This window comes from Balaenoptera borealis, assembly GCF_965194805.1.
Source record: "Balaenoptera borealis genome assembly, chromosome: 7".
Classification (NCBI taxonomy): Eukaryota; Metazoa; Chordata; class Mammalia; order Artiodactyla; family Balaenopteridae; genus Balaenoptera; species Balaenoptera borealis.
The window spans coordinates 123,607,672-123,626,583 of record NC_138864.1 but is presented as its reverse complement, the minus strand read 5'-3'; the positions used below and the strand labels follow the sequence as shown (position 1 = coordinate 123,626,583).

Here is an 18,912-nt window from a genome sequence, read left to right as displayed (position 1 = left end):
AGAAAATGTTTCGGGGAGTTCTGGATTAAGATGGCAGTTTTTTTTTGAAAAAAACTCCAAACAAAACACCCTCTAAGGACTTCCCTGGTGGTCCACTGGTTGAGAATCCGTCTTGCGATGCAGGGGACGCCGGTTCGATCCCTGGTTGGGGAGCTAAGATCCCACATGCCGCAGCAACTAAGCCCGTGCGCTGCAACTACTGAGCCCGCACACCACAACCGTGCACCGCAACGAAGAGCCCACACACCACAGCGAAAGATCCTGCGTGCCGCAACTAAGACCCGATGCAGCCAATAAATAAATGAATAAATAAATGTTTTTAAAAATTGTTAAAAAAAAAACACCCTCTAGGATGGACAACACAACAAGGGGTCAATAACAATACAATTTTGTTAACTGAAAAGCAGATGAAAAAGTAATAACTGAGCAGATCCAAGAAAATCGTACCCTCACCCAGCAGTGGGCAAACGGAGAAACAACCCAACTTACATTGCTAAATCCTCAAAAGACTCAGGATCTGGCAGCCCCAGGAACCTCTGGCCTGGGAGTGAACGCAGTGAGGTTAAAATAAGAATTTGGGGGAAGCTGTTCGGAACAAATGCCTGCCCAGATCCCCTACACAGGCTCCAAGTTGGCAAGACCCTCCCTTCCACGTGCTCAGAGCTTCCAGTTAGAATTCTGGTTTTCCACTGTTAAGCGTCAGCAAACAACTGGACTACCAGACATCTGAGGAAAGGCTCTAACAGGTCTGATAGAGATCAAAACAGATAGGAGGTGAGCGAGGGGGAGGAGGAACTGAGGAAATGGACGTGGGGCATGGAGAAAAAAACCTTTAAAAAACAAAACTATCAACAATAGCCTCAGAGAGGTAAGATACTGCAGCCATGAAAAAAGCAGTTATAAAAGAAATAATCAGAAAACAGTCAGAATCTGTTGCTGTTTACCCTTTTAAATTTCATACCACCAACATTTATCAGCTAGTCAAAGAAATTAAAAAATAAATAAAACTATCAACAAAAAGGAAATCCCCAAACCCCAAAGAAAAACATCTTGGGAAATAGCATTCTTGGAGTAAGTATAAGTCCTTCCAAAGTGACAACTCTGAAGGGGACACAGTCATTTCCATCTGTAACAAGTTCTAGTACATTTGTTTAAAATCGCCTGTAACTCTATACTCAAACTTAAAGCACATGAAATATCTACTTTAACTTCAACATAGAAACTTCTTGAGAAAAACAATACAGATAATTCTTATCAGTCATTATTGATTTGTATATTTTAAAATAAGTTGAGTATTTTTCTTATGAGTCAATATATGTTTACTGCAGAAAATTTAGACAATAAGCAGAAAAGATGTTTTAAGATCACCCACAATCTCCTTACTGAAAAACAACTACTATTGACATGTGGTATGTAACCTTCCAGTCTTTTGTCTATGAATATGTATGAATGAACAGTCTTAAAAACAAACATGGAATTGTACTGCCAATGTGTATGTGCCAACTGTATGCCAATGTGTCTTTTAAATAACTATTTGCTCTCAGAGTGTCTTTCAAAGCAAAATGTGATTATAATTCCAAAAACCTGCTACAGGATGGGCTCCACTAAAAGCAGGCGGGTAGGGGGCTTCCCTGGTGGCGCAGTGGTTGAGAATCTGCCTGCCAATGCAGGGGACATGGGTTTGAGCCCTGGTCTGGGAAGATCCCACATGCCGCGGAGCGGCTAGGCCTGTGAGCCACAACTACTGAGCCTGTGAGTCTGGAGCCTGTGCTCCACAACAAGAGAGGCCACGACAGTGAGAGGCCCGCGCACCGTGATGAAGAGTGGCCCCCGCTTGCCGCAACTGGAGAGAGCCCTCGCACAGAAACGAAGACCCAACACAGCCAAACATAAATAAATAAATAAATAAATTCAAATAGCTAACCTTTAAAAAAAAAAAAAAAAGCAGGCGGGTGGACAGGAAAGAGGTACACACAACATATGGCCTAAGGAGAGCCAGTGTGGGGAGGGGGGAAGAACACCCTCGAGATTATACTGAAGGCAGATCCTAGGAGGATGACAGCACACCAGGACTACAGGGCAAGCTGTTCCTATCAGGGCAGGTTAGAGTTTGTGACCAAGGGCAAGCAGGGTTCCCTGTTCATTCCCACCCACCCTGTCTTCCTGAGGGAACAGGTGGGCATAATGAAAGCCAACAGACCCATCACTTTATGAGTGCCACAAGGATGAAGAGTATGGCCAGGGCTGAATGTTTAGATAATAAAGAACTGTCTTCCCAACGAGTAACTACACTAACCCTTGCACCTCTCTTTTAACCAGTATTACGGCAAGAGCCTTCAGATGACTGCAACGTAAAGAAAACACAAATCTGCTTGAATAAGAGGAATTTCTTACCTACATAGAAAGCAAGGAATATCTCTGGATGTTCTATTTTACTGATTCCCACTGTCTATAAGGTAGAGCTCCGAGTTCTCAGCCCAGCACCAAGTCCCCTGGATCTGAACCTAACTTACCTTCCTAACCTCAGCTCTAGGTATTGCCCCACCTGGAATCTCTACTACAGCCAGATTAGTATAATTGCAATCACTCGGGGACTTCCCTGGTGGTCCAGTGGTAAAGAATCCGCCTTCCAATGCAGGGGACGTGGGTTCGATCCCTGGTTGGCACATTAAGATTCCATATGCCAAGGGGCAACTAAGATAGCGTACCACAACTACTGAGTTGGCGCGACTCAACCAGAGAGCCCGTGTGCCGAAAACCAGAGCCCACGCGAAAACCAGAGAGAGAAAACCCTCACGCCACAACTAGAGAGAAGCCGGTGCACCGCAACGAAAGATCCCACATGCCTCGATGAAGATCCCCCGTGTGCTGCAACTAACGCCCGACGCAGCCAAAAATAAAATTAAAAAAATAAAAAATTAAATTGCAGCCACTCAACACATCTTGTACCTTTCCTCCCTCTTCATACCCAATCTTTACATTCCCTGACTCTGCCCACTTCCTCCCACTCACTCATCAAGTTCCTACTCACATTCCATCTCTTTCTCGCAAGGGACTTCCTGCCCACCTAGCCCAAGCACTTCTACTTCCCCTGAGCAAGGAAGGCTTTATACCCCTCATGGTGCCTGGTCCACAGGAAGCCTATGCCGATCATCTTATTTTATAACCGCCTTCACCATCACCACCCCTTTCCCCACCACCACATTATACAGAAAATATTTCATAGGCATTTAATTCATTTTTTCATTCAACATATTCTATTTGTTTCTGTGTGCTTGGAGATCCTAAGATATAAAAGACACTATCTCTATTTGTCAAGGAGAAAAACCCATCAGGAGGTGACAGACAACTGTAATACAGGTGCAATAATAAAACTGGGTCAAGAGGCAAACGAGAAGGGAACGATCACTTCTAAGGGGGGTGGGGTGCCAGTGGTGGCTAGGAACCAGAGATGTTGAGGCAATAAATACATACACAGTAAATACTCCTATTTGGCCGCAACAACAATAGTCTCCCTGAGGGCACATGAGGTGTCAGACTGCAGCGTTCTTCACAGCACCCACACCTATATAGCAAAAGGGCTCCTGTGGAGATGCTATTTTGAGTCATTCGTTCAGAAAATACTGAGAACCTATTACATGCCAGATACTGCTCCACTAGTCTAGCTGGGGATAGAGCAGAGAGTGAAGTCAGCAAACAAATAAATGTGAGAATTTTATACAGTGACAGGGCTGGGAAGAAAATAAAACAGGATAATGGGTTAGAGTGATGGGGAAAGGTCTTTGTCCTCTATCCATTATTCTGCCAATGGCAAGCAAGATACCCCACACTTAATCCAATAGACTAAGACTGCTTTTAGTTAATAAATATCACAAAATAGCATCAAAGGAAGATTCTAATAATACACCAAGCTACTACCTCAGGGGGACCCCCAGTCTTCCAGCTTTGAGAGAAAAAAGTGATATTCAGAATGGAACTTGAGAATAGCACAGCTATTCCACCCAGGCATTAGTTATTGTCACTCATCTGCAATACCTCTTACACTGCTAGTTTGTCTTGCAATTACTTTATTTCATCTTTGGATAACATTCTCATTCCCTAGGTTAAAAAACTGATGTACCTGGGAAGGGTGTCCTTTTAGGACACCCTACAATCACGATTAGAATCAAGGGTGAAATTTCCAGTCCCCAGTGTTTTCAATTAGTGGTTGGGCCTGAAAAGGACATAAAATTTCTCCTCCACCTCCCAAAATACTTGTATTTCACTCTTCTCACACCAAAGGCTAAGAAAGCCTACAACTGAACAGAATACCTTGAAATCAACCTCAAATCACTAAGTCCAGTTTTCAGTGCCAATTGTTTATAGCCCTTCTTCTACTGCATTTTGCTCCCCCTCTGTCCAAATTCAGGTTCAGTCTAAACTAAACCTCAGGGTATTACCTGAGGGTGTGAGCCATCTCCTTTACTTTTTTGGTATCCCCTAAAGTGCTTAGGATGAGGCTGGCATGCAGTTCACCTTCAGTCTTTCTCTGGTTAGGTTCTGTTGAGCCTTATTGTCTTGGACTGTTCATAGGTTGTTTCATCTGGAAAATGCATCACTGTAGCTTGTGGAGAGGATGGAATACGGAAGAGATGATTAAGCAAGGAGTAACTTCTTTTGTAATTCAGAGTCCTTCCCAGTCTTTCCAGGAAAAAGTACAGCATCAAAATAACCTCACTATCCTTTCTGTCTTTTGTCTGTTGGACAACCCTTCCAGGCTTGTCCATGTTATTGAAGTGAAAACTGCAGGAAAGCTCCTGGAGGAAAGTAGTCATTTCATATTTATCCTTGCACTTCCAGCATCTCCATCAACTTAAATCACCGATCACAAATGTTTATTAAATGAGCAATTTTTTTTAAAGGAGAGACTCAGTACGCACTCGAAAACGTTTGCTGAGGAGATTCCCTTTGTGCCAAAGAAGAAACAATCCTCAAGAACTGGTATCAAAGAATATCCAGAAAGATCTCGGTCCCCAAAGGCTGCCAGTGTCTCCGAATCAAGTGCCTGCGACCACGCTCGTCTTTGCTAACACTGACTCCGAGCTCTAGCAATCCTGTCAAACCCACTTAACTCTACCTTCAAGCACTTTCCCCCACCTTTTCTTCCAATTCACAGCCTCTTGCCCAAAGCCTGAAGCAAGTTTATGAAATATGCTTCTAAGCAATACTCAGAAACTCCACGAAGTAGATAAGCTAGAAACAGAAATCGGCAAGAAATATGCCAGATGCCTTGTCTTTTTCTTCTCAGCCCTTTCTTGGGAAGGGGGATCCAGGCAGGGCCAAGCCCTCATCCTGCCTCTCGGTGATCCCTATGCCTGGCTCCCAGTGGGGTCCGATCCAGCCTCAAAGCCTTAAAACACGCTGGGCCTCTTCCAAACGCCAGTGGTGGTGTGGGAAAATAGGAAGGACTTCCGCACTACTACACTGAGCGGGTCACCCACCCAGCGTCAACCGAGCGGCGGCTCGGCGGAGGGCTGCTAGGCCAGCCGCGTGGGGAGGAAGCGGAAGGCTGCGCGGGACTCGCCCGGAGTCGGCCGCCCAAGTGCAGAGGAAGAAGCGGGCGAGCGGGCGAGTCCTTCCCTGCAAGGCTGGCTCATCTGCGAGGACTCCGCCCGTACCGCCCGCCTCGCCCAGATCAGGGATCCACGAGAGGGGAGTGGGCGGCCCCAGGGCCCTTCCAGGCCTACCTTCCCCGACTCCCTGGGCTCCATGGCCCTGCTTTCGGTGGCCCGTGCTGACCCCGCCACGGCCTCCAGGCCGCCCCCTCCCCCCGCGGCCTGGCCTGAGGATGCCGTAGCCGCGACCACCTTGGGGACCGGGACCCCCGGAAGGGAGGGCGCCCCGGCGGGGAGGGAGCGCGGCCCGGAACCGGCTGTCCCTGGTCAGAGAGGGCGGTGGCGCTCGCGGAGCCAGGAGAGGCGCGCAGCTGGTACTTGCGTCGCGCCGAGCGAGCCGCTTTACGGCAGCAGCCTAGCCCGAGGCGGCGGGGCATCATGGGAAGCGCGGTCCAGGCTCGGTAAGCGGCTCCCAAAGCTGCTATTGCTCCGGGAATACGGGGTCCCGATTGGACGAAGCAGCTAGCTCTCCGCCCTTCCCGCCTCCCTCCCCCGGCGATGGTTACTAGGTAGCGTACCCACGACGCTCTCCCAGGCCCTATAGGAAGGGCAAAGTACTCTGATTGGGCTATAAGATTGCTCGTGCTTGCGTCTATTCCCTCGCATTTTTAGGGCCAATGTCAACCTTGAAGATTCCAGACTGTATCTAATCAAGGAGGTAAATACTTTTTGTAACATTCATTCAAAAACATCATTGGTTGCCTGTAATGTTGTCAGGCACTGTGCAAAGGTTTGGGAATGTGCAGTTGAGTCAAACAGAAACTTTGCCTCCAAGGAATTCATAGTCTATTGGGGAAACAGACCATAAACATAACTACAAAATGAAGAGACAGTGCAACGAAAGAGGTAAACACAAGACTCTATTAAAGCACACTTTGTCACCTTAGAGTGTGGTGGTGGGACGATATGGGGTAGTTAGTCAAGGATGTCCTGAGGAAGTGCTGCCTGAGTTGAATTAAAACAAGAGGTAGGAGTTAGCCACGTAAAGAAGGTGCTACGGTGTCCCCTCCAAATTCATGTGTTAACCCCTATGTGATGGTGTTTAGATGTGGGGCCTTTGGGAGGTAATTAGGTTTAGATTAGATCATGAGGGTGGGGCTCTCATGATGGGATCAGTGTCCTTGTAAGACGAGACACCAGAGAGCTTGCTCTCTCTCTCTGCCATGTAAGGACACAGAGAGAAGGCAGCTGTCTGTAAGCCAGGAAGAAAGTTCTCACCAGAACCTGACCATACTGGCACCTTGATCTTGGACTTCCGGCCTCCAAAACAGTGAGAAAATAAATTCTGTTATTTAAGTCACCTGGTCTATGGTATTTTGTTATGGCAACCTGAGCCAACTAAAACGGGAGGAGAAGAGGAGTGTTGCTAGGAAGAGCAATTGGGCATGAGAAACAGCCTCAGCGAAGCCAGGGAGGTGAGCAAACAGTGTGTGTAGGGAAGGTGTGTAAGACAGGAAGTGGTGGGAAATGACGCTGGAGAGACACGAGGGATGGATGTGGATGGCATTGTGTGCTGCCTTTAAGGGCTGGAAGTAAGTTTGTAGCTGGTGACTGGTGTGGGCAAACTGCACTTTAGTTATTGCAGAGTAGAAGGTGAATATAAAGGGGAAAAGATAGAAGACAGAAAACCAAACTCTAAATACATATATTTACTCTCCATTCTTCTCTCATCTTCTTTAAAAGTTGTAAAATTATATAAAGTAATAGTAACAATGTGTTGTTTCGCTTGTAATATATATGGGTGTAATATGTATAATAATAATACGAATAATGGACAGTAAAGTGCAGAAACCTTAAGTGTACAACTCAATGTATTTTTACACGTGTACCATGTAGTCAACACCCAGATCAAATATAAAAAATTTCCAGTACTCCAGAAAGTTTCCTTGTGGCCCTCCCATTATGTATACATAGGGGTAAAACTACAGAAAGTAAGGAAATGACTATCAGAAAAGTGTTGTCCCACTTCTGCACAGCAAAGGAAACCATAAACAAGATGAAAAGACAACAAGACAACCCTCAGAATGGGAGAAAATATTTGCAAATGAAGCAACTGACAAAGGATTAATCTCCAAAATATACAAGAAGCTCATGCAGCTCAATATCAAAAAAACAAACAACCCAATCCAAAAATGGGGAGAAGACCTGAATAGACATTTCTCCAAAGAAGATATACAGATTGCCAACAAACACACGAAAGGATGCTCAACATCACTAATCATTAGAGAAACGCAAATCAAAACTACAATGAGGTTTCACCTCACACAGGTCAGAATGGCCATCATCAAAAAATCTACAAACAATAAATGCTGGAGAGGGTGTGGAGAAAAGGGAACCCTCTTGCACTGTTGGTGGGAATGTAAATTGATACAGCCACCATGGAGAACAGTAAGGAGGTTCCTTAAAAAACTAAAATTAGAACTACCATACGACCCAGCAATCCCTGGGCACCGTCAGCATCTTTCCATCTCTTTCTCTCTCACCTGCCACACAGTGTGGCCTTGGGTTGTCATAGACCAGGTATTTAACAAGAATAAGGCACTTCACGCGCAGGCTCTCACCAAGTCCTCCTAAGAAGCCTGTGCAGATTGTCAGCCCGGTTGTAAAGATGAGGTCATGGAGACTCAGCAAGGAAGGCAACAGATGAGCTGGGATTTGAACCAGGTATGCCTGACTCCAAACACCCAGGCTTAGGTATGATTGGAGAAGAAATCAACAAGAATGCTAAGAAGGGGAATGGAGTGGAGTGGAAGGACTCAGGGAAGAAGAATCCGGCGAGGGGCTGTTGGGTCACGCCTGCCCCAGCCCACTCCAGGCCCCAGGGGACCCCAGCACTCTTCCCCCAACCCCAGACCCGGCCCCTCCCCCGATCTGGACCCACCCCATCCAGACCCCGCCCCCCCAGAGCCCTGCCCACACCCACCCAGGCAGGCGCTGCCCTGGCAGCTGCGGATGACCGGCAGCACCACCGGCTCTGTGTGGCCGCCGGGACAGCGCAGGTTCTAGATCCGCACCGGGTTCTCGGGGTCCAGGCGGTAGCTACAGCAGGCGCGCTGCCTTTGCAGGTACGGCTCCTGGGCGAGCGGGGCCGGCTGAGCTGGGGAGGGGGCAAGCGTAGTTTCCCCAAACCACCTGCTTTTCCTCTCTTGGCCGTTCCTATCCGAGAAGAGCCGGGCGGTGGGAGGGCCAGATCCCACGATCTCAGGTCCCAGATCTCCTCGCCAAGCAGGGAGGGCAGCCGGCCGGAGAGGGATGTGTCACCACCAAGCCCGCATTCTCGGAGAAGCCCACCTCCTTCGTTCCAGCCCCAGCCCGACGGAGCGTCCAAAAACCTGCAGGTCAAACGAACGCTTTTTAACGCCCTCCTCACTGCTTCCTGGCAGCAGAGGGAAGAGACACAGGGTCTGCTTTTGGGTCTAGTTGAAGAGACAGACTAGTAATTTCTGAAACTACAAAAGATGAAGTCCTGAACTGCACAGGCTGATCCTAAGTGCCAAGTGAGTTCTCATTCCAAAGCAGACAGCCTTGCTCCATGATTATATAGTAACTCTGTAAGTCCCACTGGACGTCTGATTTAATTTTATGTACAATTCTATTTTAACTTTAGTTTTAAATAGGTAATACATTCACACAATACCAAGTTAAAAAACAGTAAAAGAAAAAATCAACCTCCCTCTGACTCTATCCTATCACTCATTTTTCCTCCCCCCCAAAAATTTAACTACTCTCCTCTCCTCACTCTATATTTTAAAAAAAATCCAGAAGTGATTTGGGAGGCATTCCCAGGAGGTTCCAGGAGCGCCCAGGGGAGCAGGAGAGTGGCCAAGGGTTGAGAAGCAGGTAGGAAAGCACCTCTGTCTTCCAGGAATAGATGACTCTGGCCAGGCGGGCTGAGGCGGGGCCAGGAGCTGAGTGAGGCTGCACTCTGGCTGGACCCTGGCCAGAACGGAGCCGGAGCCGCAGCTCTCCAGGCTCAGGGCTGGGGGAGTCAGGGTGGGCACAGGGCCCCCGAGGAGGTCCACACCAGGAGAGCGAGCGAGGAAGGGAGTGCCATCAGTCTTCTGGGACAAGGCTACGTTTAAAATGTGTAAAACGTCCGTCCCTCGAGCCTTCACTCGCTGTACAGTGGGTTAACTTAGCTCTTCCGCACCTTTCTTTGTCGTCCTGGCTTGCCTGCCTTGAGGGGCGCAGTGGGCCGAGGGGCAGGCACCAGGAGCTGTGTGGAGCCACAGCAGGGAGAAGCAGGACCAGAGCCCCCTGGCAGGGGCAGAGGCAGGCAGCAGGCTCCGGAGCCCAAGCCCCTCTGCGGTCACCGGGCCAGATGGCAGGTGTGCCACCACCTTGGTGAAAACTCACCCCTGGCTCTGATCAGCTGTATGCCAGTGAGATGGACTTTGTCCCTTGTGTCCTCTGGGCCTTGGCTGGGTTCTAGGCTCACAGCCACAGGCCACTGCGGACCGCCGCTCGACCTGACTCCCCCAGGCCGGCAGCCCCCTTCTCTGCTCACCTCGGGCAGGACGTTGGTGCGGGACGGGCAGTGCCCACCGCAGTAGCTCACTTCCACCTGGTCCAGGTAGCAGGGGCCCTTGGTGAGGTTGTGAAGCTCGGTGAGGTACCAGCAGGAGGGCTGCTCCTCTGTGGGGAGGGGCAGGTGAGTGGCAGGAGGTGAGGGCAGGGCAGGGCAGGGAGAAGGCCGTGATGAGGGGATTCTGTGAGGGCGACAGAGTGTGGACCTGAGCAGAGCAGGCCGGGGAGGGGGTGGCCAGGCGTTGTGATGCAGCACTGGGGGGTCTTCACTCTGCGATCCCCGTGGTGGGCAGGATTGGAGAAGGCGGGCCTCCCCCGGCAGGCATGGGAGTGGTTTGGGAGAAGCGCCCAGAGCACGAGAGGCGCGGCAGGAGGTGCCCGAGGTCCCCTGCATACCCGGAGTCTCCTGGCGGCAAGTGGGACAGCAGCTCCCTGGCTCCTGCACGGCCACCTGGCCCTGCAGAGGGAGTGGCCCCCAGTCCTCTCAGGAGGATGGCCCAAGGCCCCACACCACCTGCTTGAGGCTCTGAGACCAGCCTCCGGGGAGGGACCCGGGAAGGAGCCCGGGGAGCCCTCTGAGAGGGCAGCAGGGCTGCAGGTGGGTACCTGGGCACAGGTGAGCAGCGGGCAGCGCTGGGTGCAGGCGCTCCTCCTGCTGATGCAGCGGCAGCTCTCACAGGCCTCCTGCCACTCGGATCCGGGCTGGGGAGAGTGGGGAGAGCCTCCTCTCCGTCCCTCCCCTTGCAGACTTTTCTGTTATCCCACCCCAGCCCTGAGCCCAGCCGGGGGGCCTGGCCAGGGCAGTGGCCTGAGACTGGCGTCGGCAACAAGAGTTTCAGGAGGGGAGGTGGGCCTCCGGGGGCCAGAGACTGTCCCAGTGTGATGGCTGATGGCCAAGCTGCCCACTGCCGCGCGCCCGGGTATAGGGGAGGAGCCAGTGGGGGTAAAGGGACAAATCGGTGGACCGGAGGCCTGGGTCAAGAAGGGCTAGGGGGCATGGAGGGCCGTGGTGTCTCACCGGGTGGGGACGCCCGTGGTGCCAGCACTCGCAGTGGTCTGCAGGCACGCAGGGGCCCTCCTGGCTGCGGAAGTGCCCGCGCCGGCACACACAGCCTGGGGCCTGCCCCGCACTGCAGTTGCCCTGAGTCTCCGTGGCGTTGGGCTCCCGGCACGTCTGCTCACAGGGCCCCAGCTCCCCGGGGGCCACCTGCTGCCACATTTCTCCGGGGGGGCACTCTGCCAGGGAAGACCACCCAGCTCACCACTCAGGTCAGCCCTGGGTCCAGCCTCGATTCTCCCCCCTCCCACACTGGGCACCCTTGGGTCCCTCCTTCTGTCCCCAGCGCTGCCCACTCGGCTCCAGCAGCCTCCAGACTTCTGGGTTTCTGAATATACCTCTCTGCTCTTATCCACCCTCCCAAATACTAGCGGGGCCCAGCTTGGTAAGTGGAGGTAGCACCACCTAGGACATGCAGGCCCCTCTCCCCTTATCAGGGCCGGCCTGGCCTTGGCTTTGGAGGGACCAGCAGGGACCTGGGCAGCCCACATCTCACGCCGACAGTCAGCGAGGGGGCAGCTGAAGGTGCACCTGTGCAGGAGGGCAGGTTGCAGGGGCGCTCCTGGGAAGAGGCCCCCCGGTGCCGTTCGCCAGGCAGAGGCGGGTGCGGCTGCCCCAAGCAGGGTGAGCGGGGTCTGTGCAGCTGCTGGAGCAGGGGGACCACGGGGACCACAGACCCCAGCCGCCTTCGAGGGGGAGAGGGGTCTCCTGATGAGGCAGCCCTGGGCTCCTGGCCTCCTAGGAGCAGGGCTGGGGAGGGAGAAGACCCGGGCCTTGCTCTTCCCAGAGCGGGTGGTGCAGGGAATCCGGGGTCAGGGCCCGAGGAGTCTGGGATACCTGGAAGGCCTGTCACTGGTTCCACCGTGGACCCTGCAGCCCCTGTGCCAAAGGAAAGCCCTGCTCAGAAGTGTTTCCCAGGCTGCAGTGTACCAGGACCAAGCCCAAGGCTGGTGGTCAAGTTCCAAACCTGTCTGGTTCAGCCCAGACACCCCAGGCCCCAAGCACAGCACTCGCTCACAGTAGCCTTGCTACCATAGCAAGGTCTTTGTTCCTGATTCCTGGCATCCTTCTCCAATGCTTGTCAAAGTCCTCTCCATCGCTCAGACCCCCTCAGGTGCTGCCTCCTCCAGGAAGCCCTCCTAGGTTGTCCCTCTAGGAGAATTCTCGACCTCCCCCATATTCCTCAGCACACGCAACCTCCCACAGGGCTCACCACGTGCTGAAATGGGTTATCTGAGCCCCTGGACTCCAAGGTCGGGGTCCTCACTCCCCCATCCCCCAACACACCCCCCATGCACACTATGGTGCACGTGGCAAGAGCTCCAGAAATTTGGTTGAATGTACCTGAACAGAAGAGAAACACAGAGCTAGACAGTAAGAGGAAGAGAGACCAAGAGCTGGCGCCAGGGATGGACAAAAACAGGAAGGGACAAAGGGCCAGTGAAGTGGATTCGGCCATCCAGCCTGTGCCTACCCAGTCCCTCTCCCCTCACCTGGGCAGTCCGGGCTGAGGCAGTACTCGAGGTCCTGGCGGGGCCCACGGCAGTCCTGGCCACGGGGAGTGGGTGTGGGGCGTGCACAGTGGCAGTTGCAGGTGCGGGTGCCCAGCCCGCCACAGGAGCGGAAACGGGCCCCATGGGCCCCGGGGACCGAAGCCAACCCCAGCCTTGGAGCAGCCACCCACGGAGCAGGACAGCTTCCCGTGCGCACAGGAGCTGGCAAGAGGGTGTGGGGATGAGGGGACGGCGGCATGGACCCCGGGAGAAAGGAGTGTGGGCAGATACTTCGATCCCAGAGGGCAAGGAGACAGAGCCAGGGTGAGCCCGGTTCCAGGAGGGGGGCAGTGCTCTCCCACCCACATCCTCTCACCCTCTCACCCCCTCCCTCGTCCCCATATCTCCCCAACCCTCATCGTCCCCCTCGCCAGTTGCTGCAGCCTGTATGGAGGGTCTGACCTGAGCCCAACTCATCTCCAGGCCCAAGGGGCTGACCCCCCTCTCCCAGAATGGACAGGTGAGCCCCCGGGGCAGCGCCGGCAGCTCCCAGCTCCTGCAGCAGTGAGGCAGTCAGCACACAGGAGCACTCCTGGGGGGAGCACAGGAGAAAGTGCAGTGGCACAGGCCGGAGCCACCTGCCAGGTGCCAGCTCTCCACATCCCCGGAAGGCGGGTGGGGAGAAGGAAGAGGGTAGGGGAGGATGGTAGGGGGCAGGGGTGAGGCCCCGGGCCCTAGGAGAGCATTTCCAGCAGCAAGTGGGACCGTTCACCTGTGTCAGGGGTAGGAACGTGAGCGATGCAAGGCTATGGGCTTGACCGGAGATGGCCAGGCACCTTCCTGCACAGAGCACTTAGCCAGGACACGGCAGGGTCAACAGAGGCCCTTCTAGGATGGGACGTGGGGAGCGGGGAGCGAGGGAGGAGGAAAGGGCCTCAGCCAGGAACCAGGACACCTGAGTCTGAGTCTAACTCTGCCAGTAACTGGCTCCTGACTTGGTGTGTCCCTTCCCCTCCCTGGGGTTCAATGTCACCAGCTCTAAGTCAGGAGGCTTAGAGGCTGCAGAGGTGAGAGCTGACAGGGAAGGGGAGGGGCCTGGGTTGCAGGCAGGGTGAGTTCTAACCTGGACACAGGCCAAACGGTGCAGGAAGGTGCCCTCGGGGCAGTGACGGCCCTCCTCGAAGCCAGCCCCCTCCTCAAAGCCAGCGGAGAAGCAGCCCACCTGCCGAGTGATGTGGGTGCAGGAGAAGGGGCAGCCCTCGCCGGGCTGGCACTCCTGGTACAGACGCCCGGCCAGGCAGCCTGCCTCTGAGGCAGCACCTGCGTCAGTGCCCAGCTCCGGCCCCGCTGCCCTCGCTGCCTCCTGTGCCCACCCCACGGCCTGCCTCTACTCACCCCGGTGCCCACCCCCAGACAGGCCAACGACACCCTCCCGGGCCTGCCCCCCAGGGCCCATGCCACACCCGCTCCTAAGGTCTCCCCACACCTCGGCACAGCCCAACTCTGCCTCCTTCCTCCTTCACTTGCCCATCACTGGCCTGGGTAAGGGGCAGCCTGTGGGGATGGGGTGGGAGAGGTCAAAAGGCACCTGTGAGTCAGGGTCAAAGGGCAAAGTGGGAATCAGCTCAGTCGGAGTGTCCAGGGCAGAGCCTGGGCTGGGGCTCACCTCTGCAGACCTGGGTGCAGCAGATGCGGCTCTGGACGGCGGGCCTGGGGCAGGGCGGCCAGGCGCAGCGCCGGGAGCACAGCTGCTCCCCTCCTCCACACGAAACACTGCCATCCTTCCAGGGACCCCAGGAGCCCCGCAGCCTGGGCCCAGGGCAGTCGGGCACCTCCCAGCACTGCAGGATGCCCGCCACGCAGGTGCTGGGAACAAGGAAGGCGGCTTCAGAAGACAGGGCCCTGCCCACTTCCCCGAGGGCCCTACTGCCCGGCTGGCAGCCCACCCCCTCCCAGGCTCACCCTCCTGGCTCACCAGTTGTTCATGTGGTCCAGTCGCCACCTCCCCGGGCTCCAGGCTCTCCCAGGAGCTGAGCCCAGACCCTGCGGACCGGCTCTGGTTCTCAGGGATCCCTGAGGACACAGGAGTGGGGGCGGGCACTTCAGACGGCTCAGCCCCATCATACCCTACTGCCTCCTCCTTCCCTCCCTCCCTCCCTCCCTACCAGACTCCACCCCATGGGGACCCGGATCCTGGACGCAGGAGATGGAAGCCCCAACCTGGACCAGCCCAAGGATGCAGGAGTTGCCCATTCCCGTCCCGCAGCCCCAGGTTGGCCCCTGTGGGCAGAGCGGCAGGGGCCAGGCAGGCGGGTGCTGCCATGCTCAGGGGGCCGTTGGGAGGGGGAGTGGAGGCACTGACCCATGGCTCCGGGCTGGTACTGGCAGCGGCATTGGGCTGGGGACACACAAAGGCCGTGCTGGGACAGCTGGCCAGGGGGGCACCCACAGCTGGGCTGGCAGCCTGTCGAGCCTGGCTGGCATACGACCCCGGGGGACAGGTCCTGGCAGGAGCGGGGGCAGGGCCGCCCACAGGGGAGAAGACCCTAGCCACCTGCACAGTCTACAGCAGGAGGGAAGCAGAGAGGGTGGGTGCTGAGGGGGTCCATCCTGGGGGATCCCGACTGTCGGGTGATAAGCTCTCCTGCTATGCCCACCACCCGCTTGGACCTTCACCCTGCCCCAGTTCCACGGGGTGAGTGACCTAAGGGCTGTCCCTCAAAGAAAGTGACATGGAAGTGTGTATGTGGCGGGGGTCAAAGGTCAGAGGCAGCATCTCCTAGCCTTACAAGGGGCCCCCCAAGAGCTCCACAGAAGCCCTCACCTGTGCATTGAGTAGAATTGTCCTGGCAGGGGCGACTCTGCCTGTGGCCCCCAGGGCAGGGCCAGCCTCCCTCAGAAGTGGGGGGCCAGCTACATGCTCGGCTCCAATGGGACTGCCCCAGGCAAACGTCACAGGGAGACCATGGTCACCACGGGCCCCAGGCTCCATCCACTGTGCCAGGAAGACAAAATCATCCAGCTGCCTTAGGCCCAAGAGGTCCCAGCCTATTGGGATTGGAGCAACCTAGTGGGGCATCTCACCTGGGCACTCAGGGGGACTGGCGCAGGTCTCCCTCTGATGCTGGGCCCCTGCCTCCCCCGCCTCCCCGGGGCACGGGACCCCTCCAAGCTGAGGAGCCGGGCAGGTGCAGGCCCTGGAGCGGGTCCTCGTCTGGCCCCGGCAGGGCTGGGAGCACGCCGTCCTCTCCCACCACGGGCACCAGTCTCCAGGCACTGTGGAGGCGAATGGCGGGCATCGGGGTGCAGCCATCCCTCCCCCGGCCCCAATCCTCTGTGCGCCCCTGGGCTGCTTCTCCTCACCTCCCCCGGAGCGCGGTGCATACCTGGGCAAGGCAGGTGGTACAGGTCAGCCTGCCCTCCGAGCAGGCGCTGGGCGGGGCACGCAGGCACAGGAGGAAGAGGGCAGCTCAGTCCCGCCGGGTCCTCCACACACACCCCTCCGAATCGGCCTTCCCTTCCCTCCCCCCGGCCCCATTTCCCTCTGGGGTCTCAGCCACCCTCCCCGTTCTCCAGCGCCTCCAGCCCCTGTTCCCTGTCCCACTCAGAGCCCTCTCAGGTGTCCTGCAGACTCTGTCCCATGGGGAAGTGATCACAGGTCGCTGCTGCTGAGAGGGGCCAGACAGCGGGAGGAGACACCACACCGCCGCCCCCTCCCCCCTCACAGGACACGCCCAGCCCTCCAAAGTCTCCCAGAACTGCGGAGCTGGCTGCCTCGGTTTCCCCACCTGTCAGACAAGGCGTTAGGGGGCCTGCCACATCTCCTCAGGGCTTGTGGGAGCCTAGCGTGCATCCGCTGAGACCGGGAGAGCTCAGGGGCACGAGACACAAAGTGGACTAGTCCTGTCCTCACCCCTGCACCCCGCATCCCACCCACACGGTGCCTTCACCCCTGCCTCTGCATCCTGCCCACCTGGTGCCCTCACCCCCGCATCCTGCCCACACGCCCGCCTCACCAGTAGTTGCAGCCATCGGGCCTCGCCAGTTGAGCGCCGGGACGGTGCCGCTCCCGGGTCAGCAGGTCCAGGCAGCTGCAGCGGCTGGGCTGCACGCAGACAGCGCCGTCGGCACTCAGCACCTGGCCCGGTGGGCAGTAACCGCCTGGCTGGCAGTGCCAAACGCAGGGCTGGGGGACAGCAAGGGAGGGCCCCGGTCAGCGGAAAGCAGGGCCGAGGGGACCGGGAAGGGGCCCCCGGGAGGGAAGATGAAGGGGAGGCGGAGGGGGGCAGAGGGGAGAAGGTGCGAGGCTCCGGTTCTGAACCGTAACGCTCTACACTCAGTTCAGGCCGCGCGTCCACCGGAGTTTCTCCTCCAGGGGAGGAGGGGGAGGGAGAGGGGAGCCTGAGAGGAGCTGCCCTGGGCGGAGTGGCCTCCAAACGTGAACCCCATGGAGGGCTGAGTGGGACCGAGGCATCTCCCAGACCTCCTAGAACACATGGAGGAGGCGACTGGAAAGCTGGGGGGAGAGGGAGCGTTTGGGGAGGCGCTGGGGCTCCCTGGGGGAGGCCGGGACCAGGCACCGCCTCCTCGTCCTGCCTCCGTGTGGGAGCCTCCCGACCTCCCTGGACAGGTCCGAGCGGGGCCTCCAAGCGCGTCCCTTCTCCCCAGCACTTCTCTCAGCGTTTTTGGTTCGGGTCGGCTTCCTCACCACCGCGCAGGCGCCGCTGGACACAGACCCCGGCGGCCCGCCCGTGTCCCTCTCCATGGTCCTGGGCGGAGCTCAGAGGATAGCCCCGCACCCCCGCAGGCGCATGCGCACACGCGCGCGCACGGAGGCGAGGTCTGGGCGCCGATACGCCCCTGGGGTCTACGATGATATAACGGGATGATTGCCCCTTCCTATGTGTTTATGCTGCTTCTGTCATAAAACGTTTAAATTGAGAAACGTCTGCGGTAAGGAAGGCAAGGGCTGCTGGGTGAGGCTCGCTCCCACTTCTCTCCGGAACAAGTGGGACCCTGATGGGCGCTGACCCCGCCCTTTCCCTCCACTGCGGGGCAACCCCAGGTCAGAGGGGCCACACCCCAAAGCCACACCCTGCCGTCCCGCAAAGTGACCCTCAGGAACCCAGACTCACCACGAGGTCGTCACAGGAGCGAGGACAGGGAGGGCCACAGGGGCTGTACTCGGCCCCTTGGATGGCGGTGCAGTTGGTCACTGGGGGGAGGGGAAAGGATAGGCAGAGAGCTTGGTGGGTCGCCCACCCCGGCCCGTCTCCCCGTCATGCTCCCTGCAGCTTTCCCGCCTCTGCTCCTTGACCCAGCCCCGTCGTCGGCAGGTACCTGGGCATGGCAGAGCCTGGCAGGCGGCCCCCTGGGCCGGAGGCCCCTCGCAGTAATCCCCCAGGCCCCGGGGTGGGGTCCGGCTCCGGAGGCCGCCCACACAGGAGTGGCGAGGGCTTGGCTGGTGCACGGCGGAAGGCATCCACAGGGCGCAGAGGCCACACCTGGGCTCCACGGGACTCACGGTCACACCCCAGCAGGAGGCAGGGCTCCTCCTCTGCCTCAGGGCCTGGGCAAAGGGGTGGGGCTGAAGCCAGTGGGGGCAGCAGTGCCAAGCTGGATGGTGTAACGCCCGGGGGCCTGGTGCAGAAGCGGTGCCGGTGGCGTCGGGCAGGGCCACAGGAGGCCGAGCACTCGCTCCATGGGGTCCAGGGTGACCACGTGGGCTGACCTGGGGGTGCACAGCAGGGAGAGGCAGAGAGAGAACAGAGCAAGCGGAGGCTGGAGGGACCCAAAGGGCTGGGGGCAGAGTGTGATGCACAGGACAAGAGCATCCCTCCTCCCTGCGCCCACCTCTCCCCAGGGCTTTCCTCCCCAGCCCCCAGCCCCGGCCCCATGCAGACCCACTTCGGCAAGCAGGGGGTGCAGAGGGAGCTTGCAGGGGCGAAGTCAGGAGAGACGCCCTTCTCACCCTCCTCACAAGGCCAGGAGGTGCAGTTGGTGATGAGCCCAGAGTCACAGGAGCTGGAGGAGGAGAAGCAGAGGGTCAGGGCGCTGTTAGAGGCTGAATGTGTCCCCTCAGATTCATATGTCGGAGGCCTAATATGTGAATGTGACCGCAGAATGTGACCTGACTCGGAGAGAGGGTCTTTACAGAGGTGATCAAGTTGAAATGGGGTCA

The 18,912-nt window shown here is 56.7% G+C and overlaps 3 protein-coding genes across 20 annotated transcripts in view; all 3 read right to left on the bottom strand.

Moving 5' to 3' along the window:
• Nucleotides 1-6,361, bottom strand: part of ZNF862 (zinc finger protein 862) — a 33,665-nt gene extending 27,304 nt beyond the window's left edge. For 4 of the 14 annotated variants that reach the window (XR_014246623.1, XR_014246624.1, XR_014246625.1 and 1 more), the window contains exons 1-2: nt 5,727-5,996; nt 490-541 (exon numbers count right to left, since the gene is read on the bottom strand). Coding sequence is in view for 1 of the 14 variants with exons in the window: in XM_082398737.1 (XP_082254863.1) it covers nt 5,727-5,750 (24 nt within the window). In the remaining 13 variants the exon portion in view is untranslated. Of the gene's footprint in view, nt 1-489; nt 542-4,439; nt 4,604-5,726 lie in introns of all 14 variants that reach the window. The other 10 variants (XM_082398729.1, XM_082398730.1, XM_082398728.1 and 7 more) reach the window with 9 other exon arrangements.
• Nucleotides 6,362-6,497: 136 nt separating this feature from the next.
• LOC309631864 (uncharacterized protein) lies at nt 6,498-11,758 on the bottom strand. Of its 5 annotated transcripts, none has more exons than XM_082398740.1 (6): nt 11,200-11,758; nt 10,578-10,883; nt 10,011-10,363; nt 9,507-9,726; nt 8,578-8,986; nt 6,498-8,343 (listed from the first exon to the last, which is right to left on the bottom strand). In XM_082398740.1, the coding sequence occupies exons 1-6, from the start codon at nt 11,727-11,729 to the stop codon at nt 8,269-8,271; spliced, it is 1,893 nt and encodes a 630-aa protein (XP_082254866.1). In that variant the 5' UTR covers nt 11,730-11,758; the 3' UTR covers nt 6,498-8,268. The 5 variants fall into 5 exon arrangements, with proteins under 5 accessions (XP_082254866.1, XP_082254868.1, XP_082254867.1 ...); XM_082398742.1 differs by having other exon boundaries at nt 10,162-10,289; XM_082398741.1 differs by having other exon boundaries at nt 10,788-10,883.
• LOC309631877 (SCO-spondin-like) overlaps nt 11,732-18,912 on the bottom strand; it is a gene marked incomplete at its 3' end in the record, with an annotated part of 40,296 nt that continues 33,115 nt past the window's right edge. The window contains 21 exon segments of the mRNA XM_082398756.1: nt 11,732-11,817; nt 11,820-11,924; nt 12,076-12,117; nt 12,732-12,953; nt 13,194-13,323; nt 13,855-14,039; nt 14,127-14,248; nt 14,382-14,597; nt 14,707-14,717; nt 14,719-14,804; nt 15,094-15,277; nt 15,521-15,700; nt 15,704-15,726; nt 15,816-16,007; nt 16,118-16,132; nt 16,135-16,163; nt 16,748-16,917; nt 17,867-17,946; nt 18,072-18,216; nt 18,218-18,462; nt 18,703-18,755. Coding sequence (XP_082254882.1) covers nt 11,732-11,817; nt 11,820-11,924; nt 12,076-12,117; nt 12,732-12,953; nt 13,194-13,323; nt 13,855-14,039; nt 14,127-14,248; nt 14,382-14,597; nt 14,707-14,717; nt 14,719-14,804; nt 15,094-15,277; nt 15,521-15,700; nt 15,704-15,726; nt 15,816-16,007; nt 16,118-16,132; nt 16,135-16,163; nt 16,748-16,917; nt 17,867-17,946; nt 18,072-18,216; nt 18,218-18,462; nt 18,703-18,755 — 2,521 coding nt within the window.